Source organism: Pteropus medius, unplaced genomic scaffold (assembly GCF_902729225.1).
Source record: "Pteropus medius unplaced genomic scaffold, Ma_sr-lr_union100, whole genome shotgun sequence".
In the NCBI taxonomy this organism is placed as follows: Eukaryota; Metazoa; Chordata; class Mammalia; order Chiroptera; family Pteropodidae; genus Pteropus; species Pteropus medius.
Window position 1 is genome coordinate 2,354,331 of NW_024344241.1, and position 18,346 is coordinate 2,372,676.

Sequence of the window (18,346 nt, forward strand, 5' to 3'; positions counted from 1 at the left end):
AAAGTAGGGACTAAACAATTATGGGAAACATTTTATCCCCAATAAGTCATATGTTCTCTGATCACAAAGAATGCTTAGTAAACACCATTCACTGGCTTTCTTAGAAAAAGAAAACTATTTGAAAAATCTTCAACTTAATAGCGAAAAATCTTCAACTTAATAGCAAAAAATCTTCCTGCTGGCTAAATACTACAATTCAGAATACATCCCTCATCATGCTCATGTGTGGCCCCTGAACTTCAAATCACCTTCCACAGACATACTCAGGGTTATATGATGACAGGCTAGAAAAGGGGGCCAGCCCCACCCTTGGGGTTCCTTGAGCCTTCATACCTGTGCTGATGCTCCTGTAAGACTTGATAAATGCTGATAAGAAAAGTTTGGTTTTTAAAACTCCCCACAACACAGTCCTTGTAGATTCGGAATTCTGCAGCCGTCACCGCCTCACCCTCAGGAATCTGGGATAAGTTGAACTTGAACTCTTTGTGGTGTCGCTGGCGAGGGGAGAACTCCTTGTCGTACTCCACTATAAGATTAAACAAGAGAGAGTGACAACTATTGTTACTTGACTAAGTGCCACAGACTCACCTCAAAAAAAAAGTCTCCCCGTTGTAATTCATAAGTGGATTACCGGTCACCAATGGCTATTAGAGGGATGGGTTGGTGAAAAGAACATTGGCTAAGCTGTCAGACAGGCTGGGATTAAAATCCTTCATTTTACTCAAGGATTAAATAAAATTCTTAGATTTTACTTCATTTAAATACTTTAAATACTTAGTTTAAGTTGCACGAAAGCAAGTTACTTAAATTTTTGACCTCAGGTTTCCTCATTTGCAAAAAAAAAAATGGGAATAGTATGACTTCACAGGGAGGTTGTAAGAATAAGGAAAATAATGAATAAGAATGCATCTGGCGATCCTGATCCCTCTTATCCTCTTCCAGCCCCCTTTTCTTCTTGCTGCTTTTCCCCTCTCAAGTTAGTTCATCTCTCACCATCAGCAGTTGACAAGACCAAGGGTAGCCCTGAGCTACCCCTTTGGCAGGGGTCATGCTGGTGGAGAGAGGAGTGAGCAGTGCATTTTGCCTGGGCCTGAAGCTCCAATGTCCTCAAACTTTGCCTGTTATTCAGTGAAACTTTTGTTGAAGGGTGTAGGGTAAAGCTTCATAGAAAATGTTGCTCTAACTAAAGTCGACTACCTTCTCTCTGCTGGTGGAAACTGAAGGCTGACGGACTCTGAGGGGAGGGACCTCTATGCTGTGAAGCTGCTGGAGTCTCCATTTAATCTGTGCTTAGAACCCAAGTATAAGAACAGGGATGTGCAAGTAAATCACCAATGGTGCAACTTGCTATTTTCTAATTTTTTTTTTTAAACTGGGAATGAATTAAGTCTAAAAGCTGGGTTTTTTTTAAATGAAATATTTTCCCTGCATGAAGACAAATTATGAAAAACTAAAACTACCCATTATTATTTTTCAGAGTTGGCTTTCAGGTGTCTATATAAAGTCCTTTGTGAGAGAAATGATATCAACCTCAGATGCTTAACTCATAATCGTAGTAAAAGAGAAAAAGTAGTGCTCTGCTTCCCATCATAAATCTTTGGCTCTTTTACCCAGACTTTAGAAATGCTTCTGCCCTGCTGTTCCTGTTAGATTTTTTCTTAATGGCAACTTCAGTGAAATCTCATGAGCAAATTAATCCTTTATGGCAAAGTTTTCCCAGGGATTGCGAGTAGGAAAAAAATCAAATTATTTGCCACCTCCAACTGCCCACTTCCTCCCACATGTGTTGTTCTCCATAATCACCAGAGAAAGCTTTGGAGATTTAGCTACTTTAAAAAAAAAAAAAAAAAAAAAAGCCAATAACTCTTAACAAGAACTTAAGACTTCAATGGCATTTGCAGAAGCTAAGGAAAGTTAAGCCATCTATAGGTATGAGATTTTAAATAAGGAATTTCTGAAACTGCCATGTGACTATGCAACAAATCTTTTAGATTCAATTTCTCTCATAGGTATACAAGAAATAAACACAATTTGGTCACTGCCTACACATGTATTTGAAGACCACGATGTACAATAATATGTTTCCAATGAGCTTAGCATCCCCCCTTTAAGCATGATGATTCTGAACTCCTTAAACATCACAGGGTTCAAGAAATATGAGAGATGGCTGAATTCTGAATTTAGTGCCTAGTACCTACTCTATAGCCCCTAGCATTTGGTTTTCCAATAGTGGTGCCATGTGTAGTATACAATTAAGTAAGGCTAAGAGTGTTGATGACATGTCAAACTGCCAAACTGGTTTTGGATTCAGCTCCCTTTCTTCTTATGTGACACTGAGCAAGATATTAGTCAAAATTCCAGTTATTGGTTAAAAGAGAATAACATTTCTAAAGATTACGTAATACAATCTATACAGAATAATCAGTGGTAGAGTAAATGCTCAATAAATGTTAGTTTTAATTATCATTAGCTGATATTTGAGAATATAGCTCCTCTGACCTTAGAGTATGTCATTGCTCAGTAATTCAAATTTACTAACGAGTCTTTAGATAGGGCTAATTAATACTTCTGCTAATTTAGCTTTTTAAATTAGAGACATGCATTCTGTGAAAAGGGCAGTAAATGAAATCACCATATAGAATATCATCAGCCTTGGTGTTTGGCTACCCGATACAGGACTGTGTTCTCCAAGGCAATAATTCCTAGAATTTTTCATTTCAAGGACTAGTGAAAATATTTTTTAATGGTAATGACCTTCCACAAGGTCATCTATTTTTGTTTGCCATTTGTAAGTACAATAAAACAAACAAGACAACAAACTGTATTTTAACTCTATGATTTCATTTCTAAAGGTCCTTCTAACACCAGATAAAAAAGGAAGGACGTAATTGAAGTATACAATCCTTGAAATTGAATAAATTTAGCTTTATAAAACTCGCTCTATTCTCTTTTTGCCTCAGACTATACCAGCTGAAATTTCAGACCAGCATCAGACCTTTGGCCAACAATAAAAGTTACTGATTTAAGGTTTATAATGTAAATTATATAATATTACACATACAAAATGATACATGTAATTTATGGAGGTAACAAAGCATAAATATAAAGCACCAAGGAAAGGAAATCAGTACCCAACTTAAAAACTGGAACATGACCAATACCATGGTATTCCTCCCTGAGAGTATTCCCCCCACCTCTCTCCAAATGGTACCTAGTATCATGAATAGTATCTAGCATTCCCTCGCCTTTTGAAAACTAAGTTTTACTATAAATGTATGTCTCACTAAATAGTGTTTAGTTCTTTTTTCCCTTAAAGTCTTCCTTTCGGACATGATGGAAGGTTTGCAGGCACATGATGAAAATATAGATACGGTCACAGCTAAAAGTGAAGGCAGCCTAGGCAGATGGCCACACTACCTGTCAGCTGCTGAGGGACTGAATTTCTGAGTGGGATATGGCTGTTTTGCAGGAAATAGGTGATCATTAAACTCTTCTCCTTCAGCTCTACCTTGTATAAATCCATTAAAAACACAGGCATTTTGTCAACAGTTGTTGGTAAGAATGTGGAGAAAGCAGAACTCTTATGCATTGCTCATGGAAATGTAAAATGGTGCAGCCCCTGTGGAAAACAATGTGGCGATTCTTCAAAAAATTGAATGTAGAATTACCACGTGATTCAGTAATTCTTCTTCTGGGTAGGGTATTTGCCCAAAAGAAGTGAAAGTAGGGACTCAAATATTTTTACACTCATGTTCATAGCAGCATTATTTACAAAAGCCAAAAGGTAGGAGCAACTCAAGTATCCATTGACAGATGAATGGATAAATATGTGGCATATACATACAATGAGTTCAGGCTGCTATAACAAAAATACTACAGATTGAGTGGCTTAAATGATAAACATTTATTTCTCACAGTTTGGGATGCTGGAAGTCCTTGGAGATCACAGTTCTAGCATGGTCAGGTTATTGGTGAGGGCCCTCTTCCTTGTTACATCCTCAAATAACGTCCTTGGTGCATGCATGCAGAGTGTGTCTAGTCTATTTCTCCTCCTATAAGGACACTAACTCCATCATGAAGTCTCTACACTCCTGACCTCATCTAGACCTAATTACCTCCCAAAGGCCCCACCTCCTAATACCATCTCACTGGGAATTTATGTTCCAACAATATGAATTATGGGGGGGACACAGACACACAGTCCATAACATTGACCTTAAGGTTTCACATCATTTGTTCTGCTACCTTTCGAATTTATGATTTGGAATTTTTGCATTTGTATTTATAAGTGACACTGGTAATGGTCTCATCACATACAGTGTTATTTGATTTTAAGTTATACTTGTTCTTGGAATAAGTTGGGGAATGTTCTCTCTGTTTCTTGTCTCTTTCTTTCCAAGAAATGATCTCTTCCTTGAAAGTTTGGCAAACTTATCTATAAAATCATTTGATCCTAGTGTTTTCCTTGGGGAAAATTTTTAATTATTTATTCATTTTCCTTTAAACATGTAGAAATATTCCAGCCATCTATTTCTTTTTTAAGTCAGTGTGAATTTTCTAGAGGTTTATCAATTTGCGATAAATTTTTCAAATTTATTACCATAAAGTTTTTCAGAGTGTTCTCATCTCCTATTATTTAATCTCTGCTCTATGTTTTTTTTTTTTTTTTTTAATTCTAATATTGTGGATTTCCTTTGTCTTGATTCATCTTACTGGAGGTCATTTTCTTTTTATTCTTTACTACTGCTTAATTTGATTGTGATAAAGATATTTTAGTAGAGGTATTTTATGAATATCATCTCATTCTGTCTGAATTGTTTCAATTAAAGTTGTCTAGAGAAAAACACAGACACTACCTATTTCAAATGCAAATACAAAGGAGAAAAGAAAGGGGAGAAAGGGAGAAAAAAAGAATAATCTCTCTATATAATACATTTAAGAGTAGTCACATGTTTATTATTTTCTCACTAACTTGGGCTCACTTGATAATTCAAATTCTACTTTTTCCAAATGCTTCATGATTCTACTTGTAGTTACACAACAACCTTGAAAAACTTGAAACTTTTTAAATTGCCATTCTATTGACTACTGTCAACAAGTTTTCATGCCATAGCATGTTTATTTAATTTTAGGCAACAAGGACAGTTCTGGAGTCTTTCGAGGGTTGTAACAACAGCAGCCTTTTGACTTTTATGCTGCAAGCATACAACCTCAAATAGTAATAGAGATACTGAATTGAACTCTCTAACTCACTTTCTAACCACAGTGAGATGGCAGACTTTATTCTCCAAGATTCACCAAATATTTCTAAATATTTGTATTAATGTTCTATGAGAATCAAAATATCAAGAAGAATCTATTTTCCTGGTTGCCATGCTCCAAGTGACTTTTTTTTCTAAATTTCTTTTTATTTCAAATAATTATAGGCCCACGAGTAGTTCCAAAAATAGTAGAATTGTTTTAAAAAAAATAGTAGGGAGATCCCAAGTAACATCTTACATAACTGAAGAATAGCAAAACCAGGAAATTGACATTGGCATAATACCTTAGATAGACTACACACCCTACTCTGATTTCACCAATTTTTACATGCTTTTTTGGTATGTCTGTATATAATTCTGTGAGATATTATCACACATATAGATTCCTATAATGACCACCACAATCCAGGTACAGAACTGCTCTGTCGTCATAAAGGAACTCCCTTGGCCCTTTTATTCCAAGTGGCTTTTTAAGACTAGATCCAGCATCTACATTATAAATAGCTTTAAGACCAACAGTAAATGCCTACACTGTGCTTACATTGTCAATAGCAAGGGTTAACCAAGTCTTTTTAAAATTTTTTTTAAAAACTCATTTTAGAGCCATATTCACACCCAAATACAGATATTAACTTCACTTTAGGTTGGAGAAGAAGCTCAATAGCTACAGCTATACATGTGTCACAACAGAAATAAGTCGTAGACCTCAGCCAACATGAGAGAATACACTCATGCACTTAAATCAATAAATGTGTCATGAGGAAAGACTTAAACTGGATAATTGCAGTCTTGACAGAATTCCATTAATATCAACCACACTTCTGCCTGCTCATAAGGACTGCTATAAGAAGCAATCAAACCACATTTAGTAAAAATCAACACATATAATATGAATTTTTTCACAATTAAAAAGCTTAGCGTCTTCAATCAAAACACGTAGACAGGACAGCCCAAAGAGAAAAATACTCTCCCACACTATGATTTCAACTGCAGAGCAACAACAGGCAAAATATCCTCATTGTGACTGAGAGAAGAAATTTAAGTCTGTATTCATTATATCAGACTAATCATTTCTTTTTAGATGACCTTGTTTCTCTCATTGCTTTTATAATGTCGTTGTCCTTGGTATGCGGAAGCTTCACTGCAATATACCTAGCTGTGTGTTTCTTTTTATTTAGCCTGCTCAGATTACACTGTACTTAACAAATCTGTGGATTCCTACCTTTCATCAGTTCTGGAAAATTCTTATCAGCTTATCAATGAGGGCCTCTTCTTCATTCTCTTTAGTGTCTCTTTCAAGAATGATAATTAGATGAGTATTAGACTTTCTTATTCTAATTTCCATGTCTCTTAACTGCTCTTTTATATTCTTTATCTTCTCGTCTCTTGTCTAGACAATTTTTTTAGGTCTATCAACAAGTTCACCAATTCTCTCTTCAGCTGTGTTTAGAGTGTAGTTTAAGAGCCATCTCTTAGTTTGTCATTTTAGTGACTTTTTAAAGATTTCTAATAGCTCAATTGTTGTTGCTGTGTGATCTGCTCGGTCATTTTCAATTGTCTACTTTCCTATATTATTGTAATATATTATACTATTCTTTATTCTTTGTGTATTCCTAACTTGGTGTCTGTTTTCTAATGTGTGAAATCCTTGGGGAATTTAATCTGCATTGCCATCCCATCCCTTTGATGACTTTCATTTTGGTGGTCTATTTCCTTGTGGGTTTAGAGATTTTTAGGTCATTTTTTTAATTGAATATAAAGTTGAATATTTAAATTGATCTTGCTGTTCTCCCCGCAAAAAAGATATACATTTGCTTTTGTGAGAAACACTACCAACCTAGAACCACTAATCTCCCTTTGGGTCCTGGCTTAATTTGAAAACCTCCAGGAGAGCTCTCCCACCTTGCCTGGACCTCGAGCTCATCCTGTGATCTGCAATAGTGCTGTGATTTGCACTCACAGAAACCTGGCTTTTACGTTTGTTTGCTCACAGTAACACCCTCAGGGGAATCCTCAAAGATGTCCCTGAGTCCCTGACATTTATGCTGTAGGCATATTTGCTCTTGTTTATCCTGGATCTAGTCATATGTTAGCAGGAGGAGCTTACAGTTATCTAGTCTGTAATCCTTTCAGAATTTGTAGTCTTTATCTTGCGTGTTTGGAAAATAACATTTGGAGCACATTCCTCTCAACTCCTAAAGATATTATAAAACCTTCCTAATGTCTGAAGAGTTTAAAAATATTTTCATATACATTATCTCATCTGTTTTTTAGAATAGTCCCGGAAGATAGGCAGAGTAAATATTATCGCCATTATATCAATAGGAATCTGAGGCCAAAGGCAGTCAAGGGGCTTTCCTAGGCCACTCGCTTTTATGATTTCAATTCCTATCTTTATTCTGTTGCCTTTCACAATTCCATCCCCAGCTCACTGCTCTCCCTTCAGGGATGTGTTTATCATATTGCTGGGTACACTTCTCCATCCAGATGCCCCTTGTGTACTTGAAGCAACGTGTATAAAATGAAACTCACCATCTCCCCCTTAATTTACCTGCTCCTATAGCTTTACCTCTGTCCATCTGGACACTCCAAACTGTACGATTAATTGCCAATTCCCGTTTATTTACCCTCTATAACTGCACTGTCCAACACAATAGCCACTAATCATGTGCAGGCACTTAAATGTTTAAAATTAAAAATTCAGTTCCTCAGTCATGCTAGCCACATTTAAGTGCTCAGTGGCCACATGTGGCTGATGAGTACTATATAGATATATCATTGTAAACTTCCATCCTCATAGAAAGTTCTATTGGATAGCATAGTTCTAGAAGTTTCTCCAACCCGCCTGTCCTGCTCCCTCTACTGTCCTTGTGCAGCGTCTGATCTTGCTGCCTCTAGTTTTGACCCCTTGTCCATCCATTCTCCACACTGCAGCTAGTACCACAGTCACAAATCTGACCTTGTAACTTGCCTGCTCCAAGTCTTCAATCTGTTCCCCTGATCACCTTCCAGCCTCATGCCTCACCTTTCCCTGCCTTAAATGATACTCTTGGGAGACACTAAACAGCTCTGTTTTTTCAACCATCCTCCCCAAGACTTTATGTCTTTGCCTTACTTACATAATTTCCTTGCCCTGTAAAAGACATTTCCCTCTTTCACCTCCAGGATGAAGACTTTTACAGGCCCAAAATTTTGAAAATGCGTTGCTGCTCCTATGTAATTTGAACTAAAAACAATTTATTAAAGCCCTAAAACAAGGGTAGTACATCAAAGTTCTTATTTCCCCCACAATTATTACTGCTTTGGTGAAAAATATCAAATTGGAACTCCTTTTAAAATATGTTTCCGGTTTTAAGTATTCCTCTTTTGCTAGAACTCCAACCATTACTTGCAACACGTAATGGGTAATACAACAAGATATTAAATCTTCCTTTAAGATTGAAATCCGGGAAGCCTTCCTTAACTGTCTTCTTCCACCCTACCTACCCCAGTTGGTCTGGGGACCCTCAACTCTACATTCGCATAATGTCCCATGGAAATTGTAAGCATTGTGCCCCTACGTTATACTAAGTTTTTACATGTCCGCTTCACCTGCCAGACTATAAGCCCCTCAAAGGCAGAGTCCATGTCATGTTTACCTTCATAGCCTCCAATAGAGGGCTCAAGAATGTTTGTTGAATGAATGCATGAACCAGGACTGAGATCTGCTCCATGCTCTTTCCTGGGCATCATAGTATCCTCAGTGGGCAAAAGGAACTAGAACGGATCAGGCTTCTGCCTCCAGCCCCAACAGTGTTTTCTCAAGACTCAGGGGCATTCTCTAGGACACAATCAGCAAAACTGAGGGACTGTCTTAAAACACAGCTGTCAGGGTTGATTTATTGAAACAACAGCAGTATAGGCCCAGAATACCAATTTGCATATGGCTTTGCACTCTGACTTCAGGATGCGAACTCCAAGCATGTTAAGTTTTAAAAAGCAAAGGAAAGAAATTAATCCGCTCAAAGTACTTTAATTATACTCAAGCCATATCACAAGGTCATCACGCACAAGATGGAATGAATTTTTAAATTACATTCTTAATTCAGAGAAACAGACCTCTAACTCTCTTTTTCATTCTATTTTTTTTAAAGGTGAAGTGAAATTTACATATCAAAATCAACCATCTTAAACAATTTAGTGGCATTTAGTATATTCAAAATATTATACAACCACCACTCCTGTCTGGTTCCAAAATATTTCCTTTGCCCCCAAAGAAAACCTCATACCCAGTCTCCCTACCCCCAGGTTCTAAAAAACTCCAATCTATGTTATCTCTCTATAGATTTGCATATTGTGGATATTTCGTATGAATGGAATCATCCAATCCTTTGTAAACTTGTTCCTTTCACTTAGCATAATGTTTTCAAGGTTCATCAATAGTGTTAGCATGTATCAGTACTTCATTTCTTTTTATGGTTGTATGATAGTCTACTGTATGTATACACCACACTTTGTTTATCCTTTCTTCCATTGACAGATATTTAGACTGTTTCCACCATTTGGCTATTGTGAATAGTGCTGCTATGAACATGCATGTACATGTGTTTAAGTGCCTGTTTTCAGTTCTTTTGTGTATGTATCTCTTTTATTCTTCTTTTTCATCTCTCCTTCTCAGTCACTGATTCCTCAGAGTTAACGTTGGAAGGGCTGATAATTATCCATCAGAGCCTAATCATAGCCTGTCCCAAACTTAACGGCAATTAGCTAAGCACCCTCCTTAGGGCCAGGCTATGCGAGACTTCTGCACAGAAAGAGGCTGGAGAATGAATGAGTGCTGAGCGAATGTGCCCAGGACACTCCCTGGCACACAGTAGGTTTGCAATAAATGTTTGCTGAATCTGATTATAAACAAAGTTAACCCAGGGGAGTTGCAGAAGAGACTACCAGAAGGAGAAATAGACAGATGTTATAGACCAATAGTCAAAAGAAGAAAAGGATACCTCAGAGGTCAACACAGTGGGAAGGGTGACAAGAGAGAATGAAAATCGAGAACTGATGAGAGAGATAGCTGGTTGCCAGAAGTAGTCCTGGGAAAGTTGAAAAGGGAGGAAACTTAATCAAACAGCTATTGTTTCCTTTTTGAAAATCAAGAGCCTAGTACACAGGAAAGAACATGGGACCAACAGGCTGCAGATGTGAGGTCATGATGCAGCCATCAAGTTACTATTTTCAGTCTCCTGAAGCATCCACAGAGTGGCCATAAAATCTAGAAACAAAGGTAATATTACCGTATCATGTATTAGAATGTGATATCAATAAGCTATTTATTATGGATTATTATGCCTCCGTTTACTGATTTAGTGATTACCCTCCATATGTGGGTTAGAAACATATCCCCATAGGCTGTTATGAGAGACAAACGAGACCCTGTGTACCAAAATGCTCTGTAAACACCCAGCAAGGCTATACAGCACTAGACGATGTATTCATTTATTAAGAGTATTACTCTTCAAGATCGCTACCATTAGGGTTTTTCTTCATTTACACCCTTACCTGGCCAATAAATTCTACTGCTTCCGTCGAAACTTCTGCAGAGACAGAGAGTGAGAGCGAGAGCGTAGAAATCCACAAAATAAAAATCAGTCCTTAAGTAACTGAGAATTAAACTATGTTGGGCAATAGTTTCTCTCATTGGGTGGCAGCTTAAATAAACACTAAATCCTGCCTTTCTCCACAGTGGACTTTTGACCATGACAATGGAGCTATTTGGTTTAATGAAACGTTCAAGTTTTAAAAGTAAAAGTAACCGAAAGGCCAATTCTTTGCTTCAGTTCCCAGGGTTACCGGGGTTTCATATTTCTATCAAGTTACACCGCATCAGATGACCTGTTATTATTTGCGGCATAGCATCGAGCGTGCCAAACACAGGGACATGGGGAGAGTCCTTTCTCATGATCCCTTCCAACCTCTCCTCCACGTGACTGGTCCAAGGCAGCCTGACACTGGGGAGTTGGGGCCAGCACACATTCCTACTTGGGGGCATCTGCACATGTTCCTCCCTTGTCACCGCAAGAGCACACCGGTGCACAGAAAAAGAAATTGCAGGCGTGTTACTGCTGACGGCTGAAACTCCCCTCAAACATACACCCTACCAAGGCAGGAAATTTTGTCTTGTTCCCTTATGTGTCCCGACTGCCTAAAACAGTACCTGCATATAGTTAGTGGCCAATACTTGTTTGTTGAATCAGTAAAGGATGGATCCACACTTCTCAAGCACTGGCTGGCCTTGCCTGGCAGTAGCAAGAGAAAGACACTTGAAACTTTCTTGGTCAAACTAAGACCTGCAGTTCTAAACCAAGATGTGATTACGACTGCTGAGCTGCGGGTGGGACATGAGCTTATGCCCAGGGGTTCTAAACAAGAGAATGGAAAAACACCACCATGGGCTGCGAGACCATCTCCCCAGCACAGCCGTGCACTGTGAACACACAAACAAAGAAAAAGGCCATTCCTTTCCTTTAATAGGCAAAACTTGGATCCCCACATCCTTGCAAAAACACAACAAAATGCTTCTCCCAGGACTGTTCTCAGAGAATATCCTTCCTTTTCTGGGGCAACAAGCCCTCATGGTCTCTTTTGAGCAATAATTGTACTAGTGTGATTAGCCCTGTCTGATTCGAAGTGTTTATAGACACTGCTTTCTACATTAAACAATAACAAAAACAACAACACTCACCAAGGTTAAGCATTGGAATATATGAGTTAAAAAAAAAAAAAGTAGCAAATACCAAATACCTAATAAGAAGCTTAAAAGAGTGGGAAACATACTGCCACATAACTCCTATCTTCCTATTCCTAAAAATCAATCACTTAACTCCTGAGTTAACCGAATAATCTTACCTGAACTATGTAATTTCTTAGGCAGTTTTATTCATAAGACTAAAATTGACTCCAATCTATCAAGGTGCTTTTGGGTGCTTTTATTCCTAGATGATGAGGACAATGGATAGCATAAAGTGAGAAAGACAGAAATAAGCTGAGAAACATTGAAGTGTGACGGATTTGTGGTATGCACTTATTTGTATTTTTCATTTGGTTCTGATTTACTAATTAACAAATGGGGCAAAAAAAAATCACATTTGGGTTGAGTTGGAAGCTTATGCTCTCACAGCTCCTCATCTCCACTTCCTGGAGTCTTCAGTGAAATAATAATCTTGGATTTGTTGCTCTGCAATAATTTCCATGTCTAACATGGCCTTGTCATTTTACTGAAAGATTGAGTTTAGGAAAAACTAGGCTGGAGAAGAGAATTCTTATCCAAGCATGTATCTGAGGGAAGGAAGGGGGAGGCAAAGGAACAACAAAGTGACCAGCCAAAGGTTTCTCAGTTACTCTCTCTCTCCTTCTTCTAATTCAAAACATTAGACTTTATTATTGGTGTAGCACCAGAGAGCACATTCTTTGCTCCGGTGATTCACTTCATTTTCCTGAGAACACAATGAAGAGAGTATCTCAGTGTAAAGTTACTGATTTGCCTCCAGATTAAGTCCAACCTAAATTGCTCACTTAACATTTTGTTTTCCCTGAAGCGCAGCAGGTCCACATGGTGGGTGAGTCCACATGGCGGGTGGCTCTCCCTGCCAAGTCACAAGATCTGGGTTCTTTCAGGATCTCAAATCACAGATTGATGAGACCAGCAAACAGGCTTGGCAAAAATGGGCTTGGGAAAGAAGCGAGGAGAGCTATAAAGTTGATGGGAAATCACCAAGGACGTTTGTCCTTGTTTTTCAGGACCGTGATTTATTTGGACTAACATTCCAGCCTCATTAGGGCACTGAAATTAACAAAAGTCATGTTTCACAGGACAAAAAAAGCCAGGTGAGAGGAAATTAGTAGAAAGTGGGCTGCCTGGGTATCCCAAGGAACACCCCACATAAATTGGAAGCATGGTATTAAAGGAGTGGATCATGCAGCCGTGAAGAGCCAAGTCTAGTTCCCATTTAATGGGCAATTGCCTAACTCCCACTGTACTCTCAACATAGGTGGCTGTGTGGCCCATGCATATCTGGTACAATCATGTGCCATACCTTGGTTCACCCACATCAGGCTTTTCCTTGACTTTTCCTGTCTGGTATTGGCAATTATCAGACAAACCAAGTCAAAAGAAGAGTAGGAATGAGAGAAAGTCAGAGGTAATTATTCAGATTTCCTTTGATTATTAGTGCCTTCTGCACAAAACCTTCCACCAAAGCAATTAGTAACTGGTGCAATTAATGGTCTGTATTTTAACCTTTCACTTTTTATAGTCTTCGAATGCCCAGAAGTTGGCAGTAAGGTGTCCAGTGCAAAATAAACCACGAATGAAATAACTGCCCTCAGGTGATTCAAACCCAGTCTGACAAAAGGCATATCCATAGGCCCCTCCAGGTGTGGGATCATTCCAGCCTCCCGAACTCGCGGCATCCTGAAGAACAGAAAGTCACCTGGGAGATAAATGCATTATAGGCCTATGCCACAGAGGAAAGTAAAAAGAAAATAAAGGTGAAAGCTACAACAGAAAGGATTTGATTCTGGAAAAGACCTGCCACAGAAGAGAAAAAGAAACTGTTGCCTTATAGCCCACTGAACCTAGAAGGAAGTCCATCTGACCGGGCTTGGAAATAGAGAGACATCAACCTATAATTCAGCACAGCCACTACCAATCGGCCTTAAGCCTCCTTGAGTAGTCCGTGAAGTTCTGCAGCCTCTGTGATGTGGTCTCAACCCACAGGGTACCTGGAGCCCACTCCATCTCTGAGATCCTCTTCAGTCCTGCTTCTGGCTGGAGAACCTCATGAGCATGACCAGGTAGAGTCAAGATGGGAAAGGGAGACATGAACCATCACCATGAAATGAGAGAGTCAGAAACGACTCTTTCTTTCTTGTGACCCGGCCTCAAACAAAATGCTGGTAAGGAAGAATAGGAAGGCTAGAGAATGTTCTCTCGGACAGGCTGCTACTGGACGATAGCACATGGAGTCTGAGATTTCCACGTGGTTGAAAGAAATACTGCTTGGGAGTTATTGAGATAAAAAGGTTTTGTCTCTTAAAATCACTAAAGTTGTAAAAGTTGCCAGATATGGCCAGATTTTATCACGACCTGACAATGTCAACAAAGGCCAGCCAGAAAAAAACCTCGAAGGTGACTGTGAGTTGAAGTTTGCACATTTTCAATGGTGCGACAAGGGTGTGGATTTCTACCAGTGAGGAGCCAATGGTCACCTAGGTAAGCACTTCTAATTTTCACCTTTTCCCATCTCAGTTTCTTCATTGGCAAAGTACCGGAAATACCAACACTAATCCCATCTGAAAGTGAGGTATGATTCTAATCGCCAATACTGGAAAGAGAATGGAAAGATACATCTTTCGGAAGAAGTCAACACTCAACACTCAACTGGGGAAAAAAAACCCACTAAATTCAACAAATATTTACTAAACATCTGTTATCTACAAGGTATGCTGATAAACCTTTGGGATTATCAGATCATCTATACAGTTCACATTTGCACATAAAATAATGTCAAAGGTCATTAGTGAGCTTTTAAAGATAATACAGATATACTATCTTGCTATTTAATTAGATATTCAGTTAAGGCTTCTCCTACCCCTCCATGTCCTTGAAATAAATTAAAAGATTACACAATGATAACTTACTCATTTCCTCCCTCTATTGTTTTCCAGTCAGAAAGGATCAATAAATGTCTAAAGTCAAAAGTGGATTTGATAGAGGAAAAGGGAGTCTTCTAGCAGCTGCATCACTTCTTAGAAGACTTGCAATGGCCACAAAGAGAAGGTGCCAAGCTAGAGAAAGACTCTTGCTCACTGACTCTTGCTCAAAGTGTTCTGGAAAGAGCACCAGATTACTTAGTCGAGAGGCCTGGATCTGCCTTTAGCTGACAACGTCATTATTATATCACCTCTTGAAATCTTCCTCTGAGCCTAGAGCCCTCCTTAACTCCTCTCTTCTCTCACATCTGCCTCTAAGGCACCAGCAAATCCTGCCATCAATATCTAGCAGAATCCATCAGCTCACCGCCTCCATAGCTACCATCTGTTACCTGAACAACTGCGGTAGCTGCCTAACGTGTCTAATTCCACTTTGCTCCTACAGCCTGCTCTCTACACAGTGTCCACAATGATTCTTATAAAATATAAATCAGATGATGTCGCCCCCAGTTGTAACTCTCTGATGTCTTATCTCTCAGAGCAAAAACCTTTTCAGAATATAACTCCAAATCCTTAGGGTGATACACAGAGCCCTGATTTATTCCCTCCCTGGTTTGCTCTCTGACCTCATTTTATACCACTGAAGAAGTTTTTCAACAGGAAAATTCTATGAACTCGCAAGCACCCACCGGCCACAGGAGCTTTGCACTTCCTGCTTCCTCAGCAGGGATGCCCTGACCCTGACAGCCATGTAGTTTACTCTCTCATTTTTCACATCCGCCTGCTCAAATGTCATCTGCCTAGCTAACAGTACATCCGGTTACTTTCCATTCCCTTAAAATACATTTTATTGATCTCCTCTGAATTTGTCGCCACCTGATATTATACTGAATTTGTTAATTTATTGTCTGCCTCCATCACTAATATGCATGTTCCATCAGTGCAAGAAGTTTATGTTGTGCATTTTCAATCCTACGCGCCTAGAGCTGTGAACATGGTTGAGTCATTCTTTTGAATGAATAACCTCCTCGATTTTATTTTCTTTGTTGGCTGAAGAAAGGTAATAATAATTCGTCTGCCTCATAGAGCTGTTTAATGCTTAAATAAGATAATATATGTGGGAGCATTTTAGAAAGTGTAAAGTGCACTACTCTACAAGTGAAAAGCATTACCCATTTCTTTTTGCCCACCTGCCTTGGAACAAAGCAGAGTCAATAATTCAACCAGCATTGCCTCCTGCAAGGGAGCTGCGCAGATACTCAGGGAAACATAGTGGCACACTGTGGTTGTAACTGCAAGCCCTCGATTTAAAACTTTTCAGTGGAAAACAGAAAATCAGGGAGAATATAGGATAGAAAGACTTAGGGTACTAAATATCCTAAAGAATGTTGAGCAGGCCTGTGGTAATATGCAAATTCAATATTCAGAAACTTTAAAACGAATAAAGGCCAGAAAAAAGGAGGAAGCGTATTCACTGGAACAAACACACACAGCACTGATCCCGCTGTGGCCCTGAGGGCTCACTGTGGTTTCCAGAACTAAATGGGCTGCAGGAACTAGTTGCTATGGCTTAAGATTCCAGCACATCAAAAACGTTCTGAATGCTGGCACTGATGACTTCTGGAACTCCGGCTTTTGAAATTCACACCACTCTTTGGGTAATTTGTCCTATTTTGCTTCATTTTGTCCAGCTGCTCCCAGAGGATTGGTAACAATTAGGAGAGAGAATCTAAAAGGTGTGAGGAAAAAAAGAACATGGGGGGCTGATAGGGCGGGAAGAAGAGGGAGGGGTAAACTGGGGACCTCAGAATGGGGTGGGCCTGATGGATAGAAGGGTGTTTCCACACATGCCCCAGGAGGAAAATAAATCCAGCAGAAATAGTTCAGTGAGCAGCCAGATGACCTTGTGCCAGATGGGGCAGTGGAACCTGGGCTCCAGGTACTAGGAGGTCGTAGGGACGAGAAGGACAGCTTCAGGGAGCTGATTGGACACACTCAGTAAACACTGCACAAAGCAGACAGAGGAAAGAAATCACCACCTGTTCCTGCAGACTACCCTCCATGTCAAATGCCAGGGTCCCCTTATAGAGTCCTTTGTACAGTCAGAACAAAATGCAACCAGTCCCTGATTGCACAGGGTAAAGGAAGTTTGGAGAGTTGGAATCCATAACCTTACGCCCTATGTTAGGTTAAATCTCTTTCCCAGCAACTCTTCACTCTCAGATTCCAAACAGCCACAGTCTCTTTGCAAGATCCCTTTTTAACACGCCTATTGTAGAATATTCTTAGAAAGTAGAGAACATCCTGCTTAAATTTAAGACTACATTGAATATTGGCTATATGCCAGATACCTTGTAAAGTGATATATACATTCTGTTTTATTTAATCTCCATAATACCTGCATGTGGTAGTTACCATTACTATAACCACTGCATGTTTGGGGAAAGAGACTCTCAAAGGGGAAAGTAACCTACTCAAGGTCATGTGATTGATCAAGGCAGAACTGAGACATTACCGCCAAATCCATACAGTAATCATTACACCACAGTGCTTCCAAGTAGCCATTAGGGAGGTTCTGAGAACACAGATGGCAGAAGAGTTGACCCAAGGCTCGAAAGTCTCAATGGGCACAATGCAAGAACCCTAGACCCAAACTTGAGTTCTCCCACTCGGACAAGAAGCCAGCGCTCAGGTGGAGATGGGGAAGTCAGAGCACAGGGCCCCAAACCTCACAGATCATGGCTCCAACAGCCAGATGTGGACGGAGGTGCAAGGTAGAAAGTTCCAGAAAGCCTGAGTGTCCTACTGATCTCAGGAATATTGAGGCTACTCTGGAGAAACAGCCCAAAACAGGCAGAATTATGTTCAACGGGACAAAGGTCTTGGGGGAAATTAAAGATGAAGAATGAGCAATTTAATGACTAGGTAAAATGGGAACTCACCTTTCCCCTAGGGCTACCTTCCCTGCCTCGGGGAATGAGCAGATGGGTCAGGTTCTGGCAACTGTCCTCCACCTGACTCCTTTCAAGAACACAAGTGCTCACGATGCTTACTGTGACCAGGCCATGAAGTAACCACAGAGCTGGGAAAGCTCCAAGATACAGCTTTTGGTGGGGAAATTAGGGGCCACGTGAAGCAAAAAGAGCCAAAGTATACAGTCATCAGCAAGTCTTAGGACCGAAAGAAACACTTTTCTGAGAGCTTCTGAATTTCCAAAGCCACTGTAAACCCTCTTGGGTTTGAATTTATCATCTAGAGGTAAGAGCTTTAGTCCTGCATTAGTGAATGCTGTAATACCCAAAGTGATCTTAATAATAAAAAAGAGCAAACCTGAACTGTATGTTTGGAAGTTGCTAAGAAAATAGATCTTGAAGCTCTCATAAGAACGAAGTTTTTGT

The 18,346-nt window shown here is 39.5% G+C and overlaps 1 protein-coding gene across 2 annotated transcripts in view; it reads right to left on the reverse strand.

Annotated features, from left to right (window-relative positions):
- The window catches only part of BMP6 (bone morphogenetic protein 6), a 137,778-nt gene that overhangs the window by 28,814 nt on the left and 90,618 nt on the right, over positions 1-18,346 (reverse strand). For both annotated transcript variants that reach the window (XR_005654191.1, XM_039869380.1), the window contains exon 2: positions 334-526. Coding sequence is in view for 1 of the 2 variants with exons in the window: in XM_039869380.1 (XP_039725314.1) it covers positions 334-526 (193 nt within the window). In the remaining variant the exon portion in view is untranslated. The remainder of the gene's footprint in view (positions 1-333; positions 527-18,346) is intronic.